This window comes from Rhipicephalus sanguineus, chromosome 11 (assembly GCF_013339695.2).
Source record: "Rhipicephalus sanguineus isolate Rsan-2018 chromosome 11, BIME_Rsan_1.4, whole genome shotgun sequence".
NCBI lineage: Eukaryota > Metazoa > Arthropoda > Arachnida > Ixodida > Ixodidae > Rhipicephalus > Rhipicephalus sanguineus.
The window spans coordinates 71,498,478-71,520,843 of NC_051186.1; the positions used below are offsets into that span (position 1 = coordinate 71,498,478).

General features: G+C 44.7%; 1 protein-coding gene across 1 annotated transcript in view; it reads right to left on the minus strand.

Annotated features, from left to right (window-relative positions):
- Window positions 1–20,608, minus strand: part of LOC119375137 (epoxide hydrolase 4-like) — a 28,476-nt gene extending 7,868 nt beyond the window's left edge. The window contains exons 1-2 of the mRNA XM_049411175.1: window positions 20,464–20,608; window positions 18,149–18,420 (exon numbers count right to left, since the gene is read on the minus strand). Coding sequence (XP_049267132.1) covers window positions 18,149–18,420; window positions 20,464–20,608 — 417 coding nt within the window. The remainder of the gene's footprint in view (window positions 1–18,148; window positions 18,421–20,463) is intronic.
- Between the last annotated feature and the right edge of the window lie 1,758 nt (window positions 20,609–22,366).

Genomic DNA, 22,366 nt, shown 5'->3' on the forward strand with positions numbered 1-22,366 from the left:
TATTTTACAACGTCATATCCGTGACGGAAATGCGTCAGTGGAGCCGTGAAGGACCCCGGAATAAAACACGTTCGTGTTAAAAATGGTTAACTAATTGTGGATACCAAAGAAGATGCGGTCAATGTAAATTCTGGCCCAAGTGATTCGGCGATTAAAGTTTATGACATTTTTATTATCTTTCTTTTCGTACCCTTATTTCATGCTCGTTATCGTGCCTTATTCGTATTTCATATTCATTTACACCGACACTCTTTTCAGCACCGACGTTTGCTGGAACACATACTCGCTTATTTAGGGCTTTGGGACAGCTGGATCTCAGTTGTGCCAAACATGTATGATGTTTACGAAAGGAATAAGGCGCCAACGAGACAAACACAAGTTGTAACACGGACAGGCGCTTACAACAAGTTTATCCGTAAGCGCCTGTCCGTGTAATATCTTGTATTTCTCTCGTTGGCGCCTTATCTCTTCTCTTAACATGCACCAACAAGCCCAACAAGAAGTTCCGCATATGTTATGTCAGCACTTTCAAGTTTCTTCTCTCCTGCAACCTACAACGTCCTCCTCCTCCTCCTTCACACGCACACGAAACTTACGCAAACGCTAGACTTGTGGTAGACGTTGGAACGTCATCGATATCCCATGCGCGGTCGCATAACTTATTAGTGCACACTGATCCAACGGCACTGGAAATAAAATGCACACTCTACAAACTGGCTGATTATAATGCGATCATTAGTTTCGGATTAATGATACGCGTTTCATATAAGGAAAGGTAACCTTTAGCGTCATTTTAATGTTCATACGATACCTCTACGCAAATCCCTAATCTACAAGCCCGAGTGAAGGCGGCGAGCATTGCGTTCCCTCACAAGCTGTGAATGACAAATCACTTAGCCTCTTTGCTGCTTTTATAGTGCATCTGTTCACGCATCCTGTATGATAACACTACCGTATCTTTAAAGGTACACGCCAAATGAGACGGAACTATTTCACCATTTCTGTAACTTGCAGTAACACTTTACGTCATAAGTGATACATTGCGGAAACCGAAAGACTGCGTTGTTTCACGTACCGTCAAATTGACGTATTTATGTGTCCCATACGTGCTGTTCTCGAAGTCATCTGGTACCGTCCTGTTATCTGGAATGAGTATCTTTGGACCATACCAAGTTATTTGGAGACTGACGTATGTTTTCAGCCACATCCACATGCTTGTTCCAATCGCCAGAACCATAAGTTTGCCTATGGGTGCGGGTACCATATTTGCAGTAATAAGTCTGGCAGCTAATTGACGAAATGAGCTGGAAAAAAAGGGACAAAGATCTGATGTTAGTGTACACCATTCGTCGTAGTAAAGAACGACCGTATAGGGACAGAGAAAGATAGAGGGAGAAACATTTATCGTTATAAACAACCAATTTACAACCCTATTCGTCCGGTATAACTGATTAGTAACAGGAGCTCCCGAGGAAATTTTTTTTATTCCTTCAGGGTCATTAAAGTTCTTCACGGCAGGAAGTTTAGAAAACACACCATATATAGTACGGCTCGACAGAAACAAGCATGTTTGCTACGTGGCAGATGCGTGCATTTTTTTTTGCAGTACGCAGCATCCTTGAAGATGACCTAAACGGGATGTAATTTTTCGCCCTCAATGCTCGCGTATTTGTCATTTCACCTTCCAACACAACATCAATATAATCAGAACTGATATGCGATATTGAAAGTATGCGTAATTTTTACATGAATTGAAAGCAACGAGCTTGCGGTCGGGGCGATAATGCGGTAGCATGAATTAAAAGCGGTCGCAATGGTTGGAAGATTGCACGTGTTCTACCCATTCACAAAAGCAACGCGTTAAATTGCTTTGAGAACTACCGATATCATGTTTAACATGTATTTCATGCAAGGTATAGGGACACGACTTTTATGTCTGGATCATGCAAGATTCAGACGAAACAAATATAGAAGCTTTAAAACAGTATGGACGAAAGTCAAGAGGAAGATTTTAATAGAAGCTCTAGTCAGCATTGTCTACGTCAAGGTTTTTCATGCTCAACACACGTAATAATAATAATATCTGGGGTTTAACGTCCCAAAACCACGATATGATTATGAGAGACGCCGTAGTGCAGGGCTCCGGAAATTTCGACCACCTGGGGTTCTTTAATCAACACACGTAGCTATTCGCTTTCATTGTCTAGTATTAGACGAAGCAAAGTTAATTGACTGGATATTTGATATAAAGCATTTGTCGTAACTGCACATGTTCTAATCCAAAATCTTGCGGCCTACAAATTAAATAACATCGTGGTATTTTGTACTGGAAAGACCATCTACGCAGGATAGGAGTCTGTGTTTCTCAACTGTTCACCTTCTATAAACGTTTCCAGTATCCTCAATTGTCCTCCAGAGATCCTCTTGGGGGTCTGCTTTCAATTTCGCTCTAATAACAGCAAAAACAAAAGCAGGCCAGAAACGGATCTCTGGAGGACACTTGAGGTTACTGGAACGAGATCTATGACTGGATCATGCAAGATTCAGATAAAACAAATAAACAACGACGTTGACATAGTTCGTTGTAAAGAAGGCACCACGTGGCCTGCTCGCTGTGACCGAGCATGCAATTTAGTTTTACTCCATTTACTGTTGCACTCGTATTACAGGAAAGTGATGGTATGGTTTCAGAAAAAAAAATTCCCGAGAATGTGCTTGCTTTTCTGAACATTTAAGTGAATTATACAGTAAATAGTCCATGGCTTGTACAGAAATAAATAATTGCAAGAAATAAAGAATTAAACTTCACATAAAAAAGAGGATGACCTGGCCCAAGAGGGGTGCAGTAAAGCTCACTCGCATGCTTTCGGTAGTAGACGACAGCTAAAAAATTACATTTTTACTTCACCATGTATACGGTTTATTTTAAGTCATCATAAAAAATTGCAGTGAACTCCTGCGTACTTGACATAGGTGCACGTCAAAAAACCTCAGATGGTCAAAATTAATCCACAGTCCGCACTACTGCATGCCTCAATATATATCTCCGTTTTTACAGGTAAAACGTGGTTTATCTTGTATTGAGCAAAAATATGGGCTATGAATATGACCTCCTCTGTGATGATCATTTCATTACACCGCCACCGACCTCGGAGTCCTTTACAGGCAGCACAGTGGTGCCTTTGCGATGTCATTATAGGTCTTACATTTGATGTTGAAAAGAAAATTGATTTCACCTTATTTGTGATGCACCAGCGCTTCTCAGTCGAATGTGCACTTTCGATGACTTTCGAAGAGTTCAAGAGGAACACTCTGTGTTGGCATCGCCTTCAATTCATAGTCAAGTTAAAGTTATTTTATTACGTAGAATTGGGGTAAGCTGCTATTCGCACTAGACAGCACTTCTCTTTCTCTCGCTTGAGTTACCTTAACATCAAGAATTCGACAGTGCTAATATTACTTGACAAAAGTGCCATTTAGCATGCTCTGCCGGGAGACACTAGCTTGGTTTTGACCATACGTCTGCTGGTTGTTTGACACTCGCCTAAGTGTCATCATCATCATCGTCAGCCTGTCTACGCCCACTGCAGGGCAAAGGCCTCTCCCATGTTCCGCCAATCAACCCGGTCCTGTGCTTTCTGCTGCCTAAGTGTAAGTATATACAAATATTTTGGCTTTTCATTCGCATCGCAATGCCGGCGTCGCTCCTAGGATCGGCATTAGCAATGTCCACTGCCTTAGCCGCTAGGCTATTGCGGTAAGTCCTGACCAAATATTCGCCCCTGTATAGTTGAGAGCTGTGCGGCGTTTCTGCCGTAGCATGCTCTGCTCAGGTGGAGCATCGTAATTGTCAGCTAAACAAGAAAGAAGACCCTGAGCGTCAAGGTACAAGGCAAAAGCTAGAATCGGGACCCCGTTAGGCCGTCACATTACTACAAGAACCCCTTGATCACTACCTGAGTGACATTTTCGCTTAAGATACTGTCACTCGACATGTAGCCGGCGTATGTGTGCCATTGCGCCAGAAAAAATTGTGAAAATCTCGGACACTTACTAAGCAGCAGATCCAACACATGGGATGATCCCGTTTCTGTCGTGCTCCAGAACCACTGCTTTTTGTAGCGTTAGATACGCTGGCCGAGGCGGAGCAGTTTCATGTGGCAGTTCGAGAGGCATGTTGCGCATGCGCAATGACCAGTGACGCCACACTGCGCACAGCTGGCGCACCGGAGCCGCCGCCGCTGCGCGCGCCTCGCCGGTCTGCGCATTCCAGAGGAGTGACGTCATAGCCGTGGCAGACGCATTGGCGCCGGCGCGCACCCAACTGTGTGCCTCCATTGCGCAGTGGCCGTCTGACGCTGCGCCGGAGCCGCTTGATAGCGCTTCTCATTTTACGCGCATAAGCAGACGTATCAGTGGGGTATACATATAGCGGGGAGGAGGAGGAGGGAAAAAAGCGGAAGGACAGGGAAGTTAGCTATTTGTCAGACCGGCTGGCTCGCGTTTGCCAGTGTGGTACAGCCATGGCGAAGGAGAGCGCAAATGCTGCTAAGCGGCGCAGAAAAGCGGAGAAGCTTGACAACCAAGAAAGCTAAGAATAATCAGCTGGAGCTTAGCTAACGCTACGTATATCATGGCATAGGCGAGCTAAGCTACTGCAAATTTTTTTAAAACTGGACTCGAGGCAGAGCAAAATTAAAAAGAAATCTAAACTTGGTTTCCTGCTTGTTTGGAATGGTAAGGCCTTCCTTGGGAATATCCAGTGCCCGACACAATTTTCCACATTTTGATTGAGCCAGAAGGACCTGGTTTTCGAGACCAACTGACGAGCAGGCACGCCAGGGCGTGCACAACGTGAGCTTTCGAGCTTGGCTGAATTTTTTTGAAACCGAAATTGGTAGTTTTTTCGAGGTTAGCAGATTTTTAAAAAAGTAGTCTGGCGACCTAAAGGCACATGGTACAGTTTTTCTGAACGTACGCAGTCTTCACCGAGCCCACTTGTCTTGTGTGTTTGAGATGCGCATGGAGACTTGGTCGTGTGCATTTATTTTGAGTTTATTGCAGCTTTGTTGATCCTGTTGCGGCGGCAACATATATTGGCGTGTTGACAACGTCAGAACTGCTTAAAAACCCCGTATAATTGGAAATCGGCGCCGTTTCGGCTACTAACAAAAACGATACCGGGAGAATTTTGCAAGCACCTCGGCAAGTAAGTTTTCTGCCCATTCCATGTCCCCTCAATGACAAAATGTTACCTGTAGTGAAAACGGCTACAGTTATGTGGACCTTCTACAAAGTGTAATTACGAGTACCTGTGTCTGCATAGAATGCGGAGGAGCCATGGCACTTGTAGAGAACGCAATGGATCGTGCTCCTTGGAATTTATACCATCAGAACTGCCGCCTTTGAAACCGTTCTAACTTTCAACAAGGCCTGCATGGTCCATATATACGTTATCATGGCCATTTGGCATATCACCGAGGTGCAACACTTTGGTATAGTTCGGTGAGATCGACCGCCGTCGACAGTATTTGGCCAGTAGAGAGACAAGATATGACAAAACAAGCCAGGGAACCAAGAAAAGAAGAAAACAAACAAAAAGCTGATTCTTGTGATGACTGTATGACTGGTTGCTATTAATTAAATTGTTCAGCATGCCTTCTTTTTGATCAAAAATGAAATAAACTTGTTTCTTCTCTTTCACTCCCAATATCTCGAAATAAATCTTTTTGCTACATTTCCCCATTATCAGAACAACTTGAAAAAAAAGAACGCTATTTTTTTACTAGCACAAACTAAGCATCAATACCAATCTAGTGAGGTAGAGTGGTGTACGTATGCGGAATAGTTTTCATTTTTTGGCAGTTTTATTTAAAAATCAATGACAAAGTATAATTGCCTTGCTAAAAAATTTCAGAAATCTCAGCACTTGAAATAGAGTTTTAATACGAACAAAATTAAACAAACCCAAATGGTTTCAGGTATAGCAGTTTCAGAGAAAATTGGCGTTAAAGAAGCCTTAAAATACATGGGAAGTATAGGGCCGAGCCTGTGTCTTTAAACTCAGCATCTTCTATCACGATAATGTTTGGTTTTGGGACGTAAAACCCCAGATATTATTATTATATATCACGATAATGTTGCAAAGACTACACAAAAACGTAGATGCAACAGTGACATACGTGCACCGGCACAGAACGACGATTTCTGCGCTGTCTTATACTAAGTGCATCTAATAGGCAGCGTTGGTTTACGAAAACAAAATATCGCAATTTGACAAGTTTGCGCATGCGGGTGCTTCGACAGAGCATTACAGAGCGACAGAGTTTTTCTTATTAGAGTCTTTTAGCAAGTTACGGAAATACGGTACGCAAATACGGTAAGGCAGTACGGTAGCGTTCCTCCTTTCCCGCTGGTTGTGCTTTGGCCGCTCAACGACCGGGAAAGAAGGAGCGGTACCGTACTGCCTTACCGTATTTGCGCACCGTATTTCCGTAACTTGCTAAAATACCCTTTTATCCCTTCTTCAGGATCGAAGTAACTGAGCTTTTACTTCTTAGAACATTTAGCGTGAGCCTGACATCAACCATATAAATATAGAATGATTAACGAGGCTTGTCTAGCATTGTCGTGCCATGTTTCTGGAAATGAATTTTCTTTTTGCCTTAAAATATTGTTGCGCATGGCAGCCAACATGATATAAGTAAGTCATTTTATTCGACTACTTTTGACATGTGATTTCAAGTGGAAGAACTATTTATTCACTGCGTCTGCTCATGACTTGCACAGTTACAATGACATTAGCGAGTTTAAAGTTTACGACATTTCATCGGGCAAGAAAGTTGAGAGTTTTCAGATAGTATGATGTCGAGTTTACTGCGATTCGAGCGTTAATGTCAGGTCACTCAGAAGCGCTTCGTATAAATAAATACTGAGCAGTGACTATTCCCGATGACTGCCGATGCGAGCGAATAGATTTCTTGAATCCTATACAATTCAAGAAATCCGTTTGCTGCATAAAAATGTGTTGCGCATGAAGGCGTATACGCTTGCCCTGATGGTACTTAGGTAGCGCTCCTTGTATTATTGAATGAATGAATTGTGAGATTTTGTTGAGAACGGGGTCGCGAGTTATTAAATCGGCAGCAGTATTTTCTCGGCAATCAACATACGCCTGAACATTGTATTCAGCGAAGAAACTTGGGCTAGTTGGAAGTACCTCAGCTCACACATGTTAAGTAGCTGAAAGTAACAAACGCAGAAGGATGACACGTTTAAACAGGACAAGCATTAGATGTATAAGCGCAGAATATTCACCAGCTTTTGCAACAGCCGATGAATCTCCTATGGAAGTTTTCTATGTGACGCGTAACCGTTCGCTTGTAATCACATGTTTTGTAGTCGTACGCTGCTTTGTTGAGAGCAGTAGCGCGCTCTTGGTCCCCGATGACTTTTGCTAGCCCGCACTTGTTTGCATTGTAGCGTTTCCTCGAACGTCGTCGTCGAGCAGCGTCGGCCCGACTCCTTTCGTCTTCCTTCTCTTGTTGGTCAGCGTCCTGAACCGCGGGCATGCGCCGTTCCCCGCTCACTGCAGTCTGATTGAGATGTTTTCTTGAGAATGTCTTTCATGTTCTTTCTTGCGGTCCTTAGTTTTTCTGTGGTTTCCCCGGTGTAAACATATGGTTGAGACCTAGTCAGCTTCTGTAAGCGTGGGTTTAGCCCAGTGGCTTAGACATGTGGCGTCGCCCCGCCACAGTGGTCTAATGGTCATGGCGCTCGACTGCTGACCCGAAGGTCGCGGGATCGAATCCCGGCCGCGGCGGCTGCATTTTCGATGGAGGCGAAAATGTTTGAGGCTCGTGTACTTAGATTTAGGTGCAGGTTAAAGAACCCCAGGCGGTCGAAATTTCCGGAGCCCTCCACTACGGCGTCTCTTATAATCATATCGTGGTTTTGGGACGTTAAACCTCAGATATTAGAGTTTTAGCAAGTTACGGAAATACGGTGCGCAAATACGGTAAGACAGTACGGTAGCCTCCCTCCTTTCCCGCTGGTTGTGCTTTTGCTGCTCCCCGTTTCAGTGACAATATAAACCCCAAACCACAGGTGTTTTGTGAAAAATGCATAGTCTGACGGGCAACACTGAGGCGGGACAACCCCACCTTAATTTTTGAAAAAGCTCTTGTGGTGTTGAGGTGTCTTCACCGGCAAACGTTCGACGACCTGGAAAGGAGGAGCGGTACCGTCATACGGTAGCGCATTTGCGTACCGTATTTTCGTAACTAGCTAAAACTCTATTATTATTATTATTATTATTATTATTATTATTATTATTATTATTATTATTATTATTATTATTGCGACATGTAGCGTCTGAGCATGAGGTCGTATGTGTCAAATGCAGCTTCGCCAACGTTCTTCCATTTGAATTTATTCATTTTTATTTATAAACTTTGTCATAGCGATTATCTCACTTCATGCTCCGACGGAAGGAACGGCGTGCAGACAGACAAACGTCACACTCTCTCTGGGATCAGGCTTTTTGTAGCGTAACTACACTGGCTTAGCCGAGCTGGTTTCGCGTGGCTCCTCAAGAGCTGTGCTGCACGTGCGCGAGGATCAGTGATGTCACGCAGCTGGCGCGCCGGAGCCGGCATCTCCCGCGCACTCCGCCGCCGCCGGTCTGCGCATTCCAGAGACAGTGACGTCGTAGCCGTGCCAGACGCAGTGGCGCCGGCGCAGGCGCAGCTATTTGCCTTCGCTGTGCAGTCGCCGTCTGACACTGCGCTGGAGCCGCTTGATAGCGCATCTGACTGGCGTTTTCCAGTGTGGTTTATCCATGGAGGAGGAGAGCGCAAATGCTGCTCAACGGTGCAGAAGAGCGGAGAAGCTTAACTCATCGGATGCCGAAGTAGTTGCCTGGCAATTAGTGGTTGAGCGTAGGAAGAATGAACAGAGGAAGGCGAAACGTGCTGCGGAGACACGCAAACCTAAGAATAATCAGCTGAACCTTTGCTAACGCTATGTATATCATGACATAGCCGAGCTAAGCAATTGCAAGATTTCTTTACTATGACACTACCTTTAAGGTCGCCGCTACCACAATGGGACTATGCTGCGGGTGGGGCAATAATGAACTGGCAATTTACTGTTGAGACTCACAAACAGGCGCACCAAATGGCAACTCTAGAAAATATAGGCGTAAATATGTTTGCTTTACTGTAACAATCGTACTCTTTATGTCCTATATTGCTCGCGCTCTTTTCCCGACCATTGCTTGTTTTACATGTGTAATTGCACAGAGAACGGAGTCAGTATTAAGTGATTATGTTGGGCAGCGAACTCGGTCACACAAATGAACCGCGGGGATGCACCGTTCAGTGAACATTGCTCGTGTTTTTTTTTGTTTTTTTTGCCTTTTCTACTGGAGGGGTGCGAGGAGATCCGCGCCGTCTGGCAGTATTAAACGGAACGCAGTGGCTGATGCTATGACCTGCTGATGATTGATGTGGGCAATGATGATGACGTCCGTGATAACATGTCAAAGAAGGATACAGAGAAGCGCGTCAATTTAGAAGCGGCGAAAGGTCGGTTTACTAGCCAGATATTACGTTGTAAGAAAAAATGAAACATTGGCACTGTAATGTGTCTAGACAAAGAAGCGGCGGAAAATAGGAAATGAACATATATACAAATAAGTTGTCAGCAATATTGCATGTTGTGCCGTGGCTTTTCGATAATCCAGTTGATTTCGTCCTTTCATTACTTTCATCAATGCCTGCATTCACCTGCATGCACAGTTAGGACCCCGAATTGCACTCCATGACAACCATCACTGTTTTTTCCAAGCCATACCGTCACCTTGTACCAGTTATTACCTTTTTAAGCGTGCCCATACTGACGCAATTGTCATGAAATATTTCAGAAAGGAGCCACTATGAGAGAAAGATCTACTTGTAAGAGTGCCAAACGCAATGAATGTTCTTCGCTGAAGATGCCCTTATATTGTACAAGTTGTTTCAACTACGCAGACAGTGTTGCTATTACGATAGAAAAAACATATCCAACTTGTCGTATCTTAGAATATGCAACCTAAATGTTCCTGTCCGAACGCCAGCGTACAAAAAGGCATCGGCAACATGATTTGCCAATGAATTACTGAAACAAAAAGTCTTAAAGAAATAGTGGATGCCGATAATTTTACAAATTTAGGATACTGTACGATGATGATTTGAGTTTTTGGTGAAAAGGTTACAATAAGTGTCATAGAGATAAAACCCGTTTCCTCCGCCACATTTTCTTATCATATTTTGTCCGCTGGGCAGTCCTAATGCACCCTCATTGTAAATGCCCTCCGTAACTAAACAAGTGCTCCTAGCGACGCGGCTCACAAGTGCGAACGTGTGTTGACCGATGAGCTGTTCAACGCATATGCAACGTGACATGACGTGTTAAGCGTGGCGGAAACACGAAAGAAGTACGCGTTTGATGGTGTCCTCGATGATGTGAAGAAAAAAGACGGCCCTGCCATAAAGGTGAGAGTATGGGTGTGCAGTTCTCCATGACAGAGGAAGTGCCAGGCGTCTTATTCCCCCTTCGGGCAGAGAAGTGTTTTTGTTTGTGACCTCTTCGATAGAGCGCTAGTGCCAAGTCCCGCTTGCGCATGCGCGGCTTCTCCCGTCCGCCTTTGACTGCTGCGGGTGAAGTTGTAAAGCAGCCGCCGCGGTGATACAGCGGTGACGGTGCCAGTGTGCTGACCCGAAACACACGGGTTCGATCCCGGGCGCAGCAGTCGAATTTCGATAGAGGAGAAATGTTATAGACCCGTGTACTGTGCGGTGTCGGTACACGTCAAGAAACTTCAGGCGGCCGAAGTTATCCGGAGCCTGCACTAAGGCGTGCCTCATAACTGTATCGTGGATTTGGTACGCAAACACTAGAAATATTTATGATGTTGTAAAAGCCGCCTGTTGTACAGCTTACTGTCCGCTGTCTACAAGCTATATACAAACGTAATTGCTAACAGAATTAATACGACATTGGAGTTCAATCAACCAAATGACCAGGCAGGATTTCGTACAGTCTTCTCAACAATAGACCATATTCATACTATGAATCAGGTGATGGAGAAATGCGCGGAATACAAGCAACCCCTATGCATAGCCTTCATAGATTGCGAGAAGGCATTTGATTCGGTGGAAACATCAGCAGTCATGCAGGCACTGCGAAATCAGGGCATCGACGAAGCCTATATAAACATAATGGAAGAAATCTACAGCGGATCCACAGCCACTATAGTCTTCCATAAAGAAAGCGACAGAATACCATTAAAGAAGGGCGTACGGCAGGGATGCACGATCTCTCCAATGCTATTCACCGCGTATTTACAGGAGGTTTTCAGGACCCTAGATTGGGAAGAATTAGGGATAAGAGTCAATCGAGAGTATCTCAGTAACCTACGATTCGCTGATGACATTGCATTGATGAGTAACGCGGGAGACGATTTACAGCTCATGATTACTGAACTGGATACGGAAAGTAGAAGAGTAGTTCTGAAAATTAATATGCATAAAACTAAAGTAATGTGGAACAATCGTGGCAGAGAACAGCGCTTTGCGATAGGTGACGAGACACTGGAAGTTGTAAAGGGGTACGTCTACTTAGGACAGGTAGTAGCCGCGGAGCCGAACCATGAGAGTGAAATAACTAGAAGAGAAAGGATGGCATGGGGCTCATTCGGCAAGCATTATCAAATCATGAATGGTAGTCTACCACTATCGCTCAAGAGCAAGGTATATAACAGCTGCATCTTACGGGTGCTTACCTACGGAGCAGAAACCTGGAGACTTACAAAGAGGGTTCAACTTAAATTGAGGACGACGCAGCCTGCGATGGAAAGGAAAATGCTAGGTGCAACCTTAAGAGACAGGAAAAGAGCAGAGTGGGTCACGGAACAAACGGGGGTTAAGGATATCATAGTTGAAATCAAGAAGAAGAAATGGGTATGGGCCGGGCACGTAGCACGTCGGCAGGATAACCGGTGGTCGTTAAGGGTAACTGACTGGATTCCAAGAGAGGGCAAACGCGTGAGGGGAAGACAGAAAATTGGGTGGGTAGATGAGATTAAGAAGTTTGTAGGTATAACGTGGCAGCAGAAGGCACAGGACCGGGTTGATTCGCGGAACATGGGAGAGGCCTTTGCCCTGCTGTGGGCGTAGACAGGCTGATGATGATGATGATGATGACAAGCCGCCACTTCTAAAGCTTCTGCCTTGCTGCTTTAAATTCTGAGGGGGAACCAGCAGCATATATGGGTAGCCGAACGTGGAAAAGGTTAAAAAGAAGTTTTGTAACGTTAATAGCTCTGTAGTGGCCGGCCATCTGAAGCGACCGGTGACCTGAGAGCTACCGGGCCCTGACACGAGCTTAGAGGATTGCTCGAGGTGCCGTGCTGCCCCGGGCCCGAACCTAAAAACAGGAGCTTTTAAGTGATTTTGTTGTACGGCGAATCGATGTCTCGTTATGTTTTTATAACGAAGTGCTCCACATATCAGCCTATATGATAAAGAATGGTCCCTCTTCTGCTTTCCGCGAGGGGCCAAGTCAGGTGGATAACGTGCAGAAAACTTATATTTCACCATATCCTCACTCTTCGATGTGTAGTGATGCTTTGTCATGGGCCAGTTGGTATAGAATTACAGAGCCCAGCTACTACACAGCTTTGATTACTGAGTGCTTGCAGCATCAGTTATTTTTGCGAAATAGTTGGCAGCAATAGCTAGACTAGGATATCGCTGAAACGCTCGTGGTCAACGCAACTTCCCCACTCAAACAATAACGCTGCCTTTATGTATCCCTTCGTCATGGTATTTTAACAGATTTTTAATCCTTTTAATCCCCAGTGAGCATAACATTGCATTCCACCGCAATTAACTATGGCATAGGCAAATTGCTGAAACAATCAAATGGCATGTTCTTACCTTCTTATGAGCTCCAAATGCTTTATGAAGTTCAAATTGCCTTCTGATTTAATGTGTCCGATTAAGCTTAGCACATTTATATAGATCGCATCAGCATAATTTATGCGCTAACGTTGGGGGGCTTGGATACGGGCTAAAAAAGTTCTCCTGAAAGGCAGTTTCCTTACTATGTTGTTTCGGCGTTGTCGTCAAATAAAGTGACAGGGGAAGTGCCATAACTCTTTCGCTTCTGTGGAGCATACATGACAGGCCGAAAGGGCATATTTTGATATTTTCACAGGCTGTTGAACTACGTACACTTTCGAAAGCTGTCATGAGAAACATGCAAGTGGTAACAACAGAAATAACGGTGACTTTCGTATGTTTCACCAGATTATGTAGTTTGAAACGGTTAAAACAGGCACTGACTTGTCCTTGAGGTAATAAATTGATGTGGTGTGATAACATAAATAAATTTGTGTAATAGAATATATGATCCACTGCATCAGGAATGACGAAACTCTGAGGTGATGACGTTATTATGTGGCGTTGCTTTGCCTTTGTGTCTCTGTATACGTTAACAGGCTCGGGCACGCACATTCTCTCATTGCTCAGCTGTACGCGCCAAACACTACCGCGAGTCCGAGCACACCGAGCTCAGCATAGGTTGTGGCGTTCGCGCTTGTATACCGATCGCACCGCTGCGCACAAGAGCTTGGCCTTTTACTGTAAAGGGAAAGCGAGCCGGAGCACGCAGAGAGGGAGAGCCTAGGCGACATCTATACCATCCGGCTTTTAATGATAGATTTTTTCTACCTGCGATCAATCGATATACATCAAATAATATCCTTAGTAATGTAATTTTAAGTACACACCGAAGACACTAAAGTTAACAAAAATACAAGAATTAGCGGCCGCGAGTAGCGCACCTATTAAACGAAAGACGATGTCTGTAGGGCCCACCATGCCTTCGGCTATCGCTCCACCGATCGCTGGAGCGCTGGCCGAAGCGGGTTTAATTTTGGGGTTTCAGCCGATGCCGGATGATTGGACCATTAGTGCACCCTGATGGAAGCGATGCACCACTCTGGCTCGTGCTTCACGCAGACGGCGTCCCTGGGCGGACCCACTCAAAGGAGAACTTGTTCTTAGCCTAATTGCGTGCTTGAAAGCATGCTTGCCGATAAAAGGACGTACACAACAGAAGACGAGGACGACCACACGGGTGCCTATGTCGTTGCCCACGTCTTCCTCTGTGAACGCCCTTTTTGGCTCCAAATATGCTTGCACATTCCCTGGGGAAATCGGCAGCCGCCTTTTTCCTCTCTCTCCGCTCACATCTTTGTCTTTGTCTCTTTCATGAATCTCTATTCTCCTCTTCTTTCTGCTACATTCAACTTTCCTAGCGGCAATTCTTAGCCTAGTGATGGTATGCTACCTCGGCTATCTCGTATTTGGTTACAGCGGTGGCGTACGACTGGTGCAGTGCAGACTTGTATGCGAGATCTGTCGCTTCGTATTGTAGGGCTCCGGTGTGGCCGGTCGGCGCTCCGGCCCCTTATTTCATTTTTCGCCTGGCTTCTCAAGCTTCTTTTGTTTATGATCAGCCCTCAAAGCGAGGCTACGCTTAAGCGACTTTCCAGTTCTCCTTGTGGAGCAATGTACCAAAGCTTCCAAAAGACCACGTTGTTTACTGTTAAACAACATCTCTCTGAAAAATATACCCGTTCCTGGTGGCAAAGTGCCTAAATGAAAGCATAGAGTACACAATCGGGCTGGCTGGTTCATGATTTCGAGTATGAAAACACCGCACAAAAGACCGGAAAAAGAAGCTTAATCTTCGAAGAGACCACTTCGAATAGGTCGACATCGAACAGGTTGACTTGGAATGGGGGCAACCACAGGCGTTGCAATGCGATGCCAGATGCGAAAGCGTTAGGATTTTTCAGAGATTTTTTGTGCTCTCTTAAGCCCACAATAATGCATGGGCCGCTTTGGCCCACGTGTGACCGCCCACATCTAAGTAGGATCAGGTGGAATTAAGCATGTCTCCTCGTTTGTACCGCGCTTGCAGGATACAAACGAGGAGACATGCTTATTTGCACAGTCACTTCGGTCATTGTCATTTCGCTCCATTTTCCTCCGAACCAGTGGGCAAATTCGAGAAAGCTTCTTAGGAGCCGAGAACACTGATTTTACCCCATACCTGTGGCCAACATTGCTCACACCATGCGACAGTTTGTGCACATACGTCAGTACTGCTACTGATTTGTAGTCTTCTTGGAAATGAGCACAGCTAGTCTTCTTGGAATGCATCCCAGCTTCACAGCACAGATTAAGAGGCTCGAAAGTACCGGCTACACTACACACGTGCTAGCTACGTGCACGGAAAAGCTGATAAAATTGGTAAAAGGTCAGGTTCCTTATAATAGAAAAAGTTCAAACAAGAAGACTAAAAACAAGAAGACTAGAATTCAAACAAGAAGACAAGAAGACTAGTCCCATGAGCACTCATTTCACTTCTATTGAGGGGTGTGCGGTAGTTATGTGCTTCGTGCTGACTGGGACGACAATGCCTTCCGTGGTTGCTGGACATTCAAGCCACGGTCGCACGAAGTTGCCGTGTTCGTCATTCTCGATGTACCACAAGGAGCCCATGTTTCTATTAACGATGCCGTCGCTTACGTCGATGATGGCCGTGATCACGTACGACTTGTAGATTCTCAGGAAAATTGAGGCAGGCAAGCCACATATATATCCGTTGCGTTCGTCTTAGCCACCTCGGTCAGGGCATCCCTGTGTACTTGCTCTTTCTTATAACCAGTTATGTTATCGCATGCGGGATGACATACCACGTTGTCCGCAGCGTCGAGGCAACGTGCGTTATAGCGGTCGACGTCCGCATTGCTGTAGTATAGCCGTATGCTGTCAGGGCACTTGGCGGCGGCTTCGCGTGTCACAAAGCGGCTCTCAATCAATCTGACGTCATACTCGGTCAGCATGAGGCCGTCGCCCAGCCTCATAAGAAATGAGGACAATACTGCGACATTCTGTCAGGCCACGTGGAGCGTCCTCCAGGGGAGTTTGCCGTCAGCTCCCTCACTTGCCTTGCCTTTCAATGTGTATGTTCGCCGTTAATGTGTTGATTGAGACTGTGAATAACCTGTGGCGATACATACATAAGATTAGCTGTGGTATATAAGTATCTGCCACACGAGACTGTGGGAAAGGGTATGACGACGCGCGCGACAGGCCTTTTGCGTTATTCATGTCGTCACCAGCGAATCGTGTTCGTCATACACTGATCCCCATGCTATGCCAATTTCAGTATATTGCAAGTTATGGAGACGACCAGGAGAGCGCCCAGACATAGATAGATAGATAGATAGATAGATAGATAGATAGATAGATAGATAGATAGATAGATAGATAGTTATATAGATAGATAGATAGATAGATAGATAGATAAAACGGCCAATGTGCCTGAAGATTCCAAAGAGATGCTTCGCATTTAAAACATGCTTGATCCCTCCTTTATAGGAATCGGTACACCACAAAAGTGAACCGTGTCTTCACAGGAGTAGTCGATTGTTTATTGTACATTGCTGTATGAGAGCTTTCACAATGTCTATTGGTCTTTGGTGGCCATAGCACTGTTGGACGTGGACGCACCAACGTTGAGGCCTATGGCACATCTCCATCCCGACGTCTAACGTCCATTATCTTGATTAAACCATTTTTTGTAGCTGAAGCAGTTAACATGCACCCAGACATAGCATAGGGTGATTACCTAGCAATGATGGTATCTGCAAGAACGTAATGAACACTGGTACTGGATATGCACTGATTCAGAGCATCGTCATCTGAGAAGACAAACGCCAAGGCGTGCGCTCCCTAGGAATAGAGTAACCTACGTCTGTTCTCATGCATATACCACACGGCCCTTCAGGAACGTGAAAGACAGAGCCCGTAGCTTGAGCCGTGAACGCGGGAAAACGTTCTGTGAAGAGCTGGCTTCTTTTTCACTTCACCAAATCCCTCACTGCGCGATATCCGCCCCTCGTCGTGATTGCCTTTCTGTGCCACTTATTTCAGCAGCTTTATTAGCCGCTGCTATCGCACTCGAAAGGGTAGACGGCGGAGAAACGCCATTGGTGCAGGTGAAGCTACACTACTCTTCCGACGAGACTTCACGCTAACACGACCCGGAAGGCAAAGCACGTACTGCGTCGCCATCAAACTGAATCATCGCGTACGGCGCATTGCAGCGACCTTAGAGCTTCCTAGAATAATGCATTAAAATCATCCGTTGCGTTCAAACTGCCTAAGCGCTCCCTGTCGGCACTCGTTCGTGTCATGATGCCGTACTTCACCGCTTCTAGACAGCGACACCGCCCCGTCAATGAAGATCACTGTTAGATGAAGGTGTGAGATATGTAAGGCGCGCTTGTAAAACCTCGTGTATGGCCGTCGGTGGCGCAGTGGGTAGAGCGCCGGGCTCCTGCCGTCGCAGAACGAGGTCGTGGGTTCGATTTCTAGGTCATCCAACTTAACGAATTTTTTCTTCTGGTTTTTCTTTGTGTTCGCTCGTGTACATTTTACCTACGTCACTTCAATAACGGAAATGACCTCAATGAAACCTTGGCGGACCCTGGCATACAAAACTGCCATCAATTTGACATGAATTTCAATTCATGGCCGCAAATGTGCCATCAATTTAAATCCCAATAAATTTTCAACAATATTTTGTGAGGAAACTGTGATGAGGCATTGTTAACTTACATACCTTGTCTAAGTTTTGAGTGTTGAAAGCAGGTCATCATTATTGAAAAGTTGTTGCGTCAAGTTAAACGAATAACGTCAATATAAAAAGAGAAAAATGCGCAGCTTCGCTCATGCAATACTACGAACAGATGATGGTTACCTGAGATTTTCGCACCAAAACCGTTTAATACGTTGAGCGGTCAGACGATGTCCTCGAAAGAAAAACCATTATTGCTGATGAAAGTTTAATTTCGAAGGTACAGTAATCGACTCTTTTATTCTGCTGACAACTTTGGGATGCTTACGTTCTGTGGAAGCCATGCAAGAGCTCGTGATAGCCAGCTCTTCAATGGTGAAGGAGATTGCCTACATGGGTTTCCGCTTGACATTAAGTTTGTGGTTCTTACAGAAGAATGGCGTCGCACCGTGCTCGCTGTCGTTACAAATGTCTTGATTTCCTCAGTAACCTCGTTGTAGCATTCCCGGAGAAGCCAGTGACCTGCCCCTGGATAGTACACCAGCTGCGATTCTTTGAGGTAAAGCCGATTGTACGTTGCAATGGGAGTTGTAAGAAATGCGTCCTGTTCTCCCCACAAGATCAGTGTGGTCACGTTGATCTTGCGGTAGTCAAACTTCTTCAGCTGGTCACTGTCGCTGTTGAAAGCCCGATAGTAGTTTAGTGCACCGGACAATGCATCTGAGGAATGAAATCGGAAAAACAGGTTGCTCAACAGTAGTTCTACGCACAGGGATCCCCATTCATACAAATACTAAAAATTGTTAATTAATACTGCCGCTACAAGGCCCTATACGTAGCGCGTCACAAATTAAGTGAAATTTTGTTGAATATGCTGGGGACGTAATATTAACGTATCTTTCTGTTTTCACACTGCATTAGAAATTCTTCGTGTATGGCTTACTACTTTACGAATATATACTTTGTTAATTTCCCAAGGTGGCGCCAATGAGGGCTGGATGAATATACACCGAGTGCGCAATGTAATACCAGGGTCAGTTCTAAAGGATATATTCCCTAAACGTGTGAAGAAAAACTAGAAGTGTATGCGCAGTGTATTCGTCAATGTTCTCGCGCTCAGCGGATCGCACTAACCGTCAATTCGTTTTGTAAAAGAAGGTGAATGTTAATTTGTCGTAAGTTTACATTCTTGCTTTAGCAAAACAATTTGTTCAGTACCTTATAGTGTGTTTAAAAAATCGCGTATGATGTATGATACAATTGGCTTAAGGATAAAAGAGCATGCAGTAATATTATTTGATTCTTTCAGTAATCGCAATCACTTTGGAGGCTTGAATTTGTTCATTTAAAAAGTCCTCACAGGTCGCGTAAGAGGCACTGGGTAGGGGGGGGGGGGGGCATCACAATAAGAAACAAACCATCATACATTATGGGCACATGAGCAAAATATACTTTAGAATAATTGGTATAATGCATGTTCATCACTTGATGAATAGATCAGATGGTTACACGGAAATCATTAGGGTCAGAAGCAATGCGATTATTACGGTAAGAATAGAAGAGGTATTGTATTCTCTGGTGCAGAGTACGATAATAAAAGATTTGATATCTTCAAATCACTAAAAGTATGTAGTTATGGAAGATAGTAACCTTGTGACCAAGAATCATTAAGACAATAGAAACTAAAGTAGGCTTTTTAATAATTCCATCGCTTTTCGTAGGTACTAACTCCAGGGCCTCGTGTGGAACTTCTGTCAAACTTCTCTTAGGATTATCCGCCAGTAAAAATTATATTAGCGTGCGGTGATTGAGTTGGTAAGAGTCATGTTAGTGCTAGTAAGAGAGTTGTTGCCCGTAATGACAGCTTACAATAGCTTGTTGTAGATGACCATATTGTAATGGTGACCGCCTACAGGCCATCCTGGATTCCAGGGCTGGTATCGAGGAGAGGCGGAAGACCAATTAAGGCAATATTGATATTGAATAGCATGTAATAGTTAAGGCAGCCTTCACATTAACCAGTGGCGCGAAATATATGTGATCAAATGCATGCCATGAGATGTGATGACTTGTGGAAGTAAACCAGTCATGTTTTTTTGTTTAGATGCGCAAATTTAATGCATTCTGCAATACGAAAACCACATAGGAGTCAGCGCTCTTTACCTCACATTTTGTGCATGTTGTCATTTCTTTCTATGCCTTAACACGCTGTAACGACTTTGAAAATGCTATACCAACTCGCCCAATTTTTAATTCTTCCTGTTATAGCTCCGCCATGGGTCTGGTCGGTTTTCCGCTATCTCCGAGATCGGTGAGCATTTTACTTTGTAAGGACGAACGGACGGACAGATTTTAGGACTGACTCGTGCAATAATGCTACGTCTAAATGATTCCTACCGTATGTGTGCGTGTTACCAAGAAAGCTGCTAATGCGCTTATTCGTCACAGAGAACTACCGTTGAGCTCACACGAGGTCGTGATTAAGAGAGTAAGGAGTTGCCACGGAATGACCACGTTTCTTTCGTAAGACAACACATTTTTCTATTTCTCTTTCGACTTCTGAAGCTGGAATTAAACTAAACTGCATCTTAACCCACGAATTAATGTTGTCGGTGTTTTCTGCGTGTTAGATATTCAGATTAGTCGCACGAAATATGCATTCAAAGTGGGTGTGACATTTTCAATGTAGCCAACAGCCGCACCGCCTGCACGGCGTTCAACTTACTTAGGGCAGACAGTATGCTGCTCCAGTGAAAAACTTACCTTTCTGCGAAAACATATACTTGTGGGCTTCCTCTTCATAAGGCGTGAAACCTTTATGAATCTTATCAAAGAAGGTAAAGTCCCTCATCATGAGGTATTTCTCGGGCACCTCTTTGTGTCGAAACGGAAGGAAGTACCTGGACATAATCAAGTGTCGGTATGTTGCATGGGTATATCGCAAAATACACTTGATACCTTGAACTCTGTCACCGGGGTATATTCAGCTTGATGAAGTGCCTTGAACGTGACGGCAATGAATGCTGTTTGAACAATGAATAAAAGATAACTGGGTGTTTTTATGGACAATTGTTTAATTACAAGAACTGCTCTCACCTCTCATCTCTTGCGCGTTCAATATTTACGGGCGATCACCTCCTCGACAATTATATGAGTTTATTGCCTATAGTGAAACGTACAACACCTGCTTTACTGTGTCTCACTCAGGTTGTTTCTGATGCTGTTAGATTAGCATGTTCCTGCTAAATTAAGACTAATTTCGCATGCTGTCTATATACAGCATAAAGTCAGTTTGTCGGAATCCCGACAAGTCGGGAGGAAGCGTCAGAGCCTCCTCAATAAATATGCATTTTATTGACGATGCTCTGAGAGTCGATTGCCGGAAGGCTAGTACACTGCTTAATGTTGCAAGCTTTCGAAGACATAAAAAATCGTTGGACAGGGCATAGGCGTGCGCAGAGGAGGAGCATGGGGGCGCCCCCCCCCCCAGTCACCTAAGCAGAGGGGGGCGTAAAGTCTTCCCCATACATTAACTTAATAGGAAGCGGGGGAGCGCCGCGATGAACCTTCGGCCCCCCTGAAGAACACCCTGCGTACGCCTAAGGGACAGGGCATGTTGCACCCAATCTGTCGGCAATTGGACTTGTCTTCATCAGCGCAGCTTTCGAAAAGAAATTTCGCGCCTTGCTTCGAAGCCTCCTTGAAGATGATGTACGTGTGTACACGGAGAGTAGAGAGCAAGAAAAAATTGACGTGATATTATTTCTTGACTTAGGTTTCTGGTATTTCCACTCGCCCGTCGGCGTTCTATTGGCTATAGACTAGTGCATCCCTTGGATTAACGCTGTTTTCGTCGCACTTCCGAAGTGGTTCTCAGAAGCCGCTTAGAAAGAAGCGCGTGGTTGAAGTCTGCTCCGCCGGTTGCCGCAACGGTCCTAGTGGTTCACAAGGAAACCATGTGCTCTTTCAGTGACTTCAATCAATTAATTTTTATTATTCTGGCAGTGAATAGGTCTTTCTCTTAAACCAAGCTATCCTCCGATTTTATATGTACCGTACATAACTCTGAACTTGAACTAGAATGATTCATTTCGTACCAGTTTTATTTTGAAACACGTGAACACTCGGAAAACCGGAAGTAACTGATCAACCGGAAGTAACTGATCATCCGGAAGTGCTTGGAAGAAAAATAAGACTGTCACACGTCGCTCGTGCCACTAAAATGTACATTTAAAGAGGAACTTCTATTTTACAATATAGCATATAAATCATGACTATACGTGCAATGCCCATGTATTAGTGTAAAATGTAACACACGCATAAGCGTTTTTGAAGTGCGCACATTTTGCACACGCGCGTCGCTTTTGTGCGGTTGTGATCTTAATGTTTAATAGTGTCACGGGGTCGTGACGTGGACAGGCAGCAGTCGACTTGTTGAAGAATAAACTTTTTATTTGGCGAGCCTGTGCTCGGAAAATTTTAAAGGCAAGGTACAAGCTATTTACGCTGCACACTTACAGCGTCGAGTAATCTAATCTGCGGTTGGGCGCGCCGGTAATTTTGCGTGTGGCATCGAACATTCGAGTCTTATGGCTGGTGGCCGCGCTAGTTCCAGGATAAACTCAAGTGTTCGCGTTTGCGCGCTCAAGCCTACCAGAAGATTCAA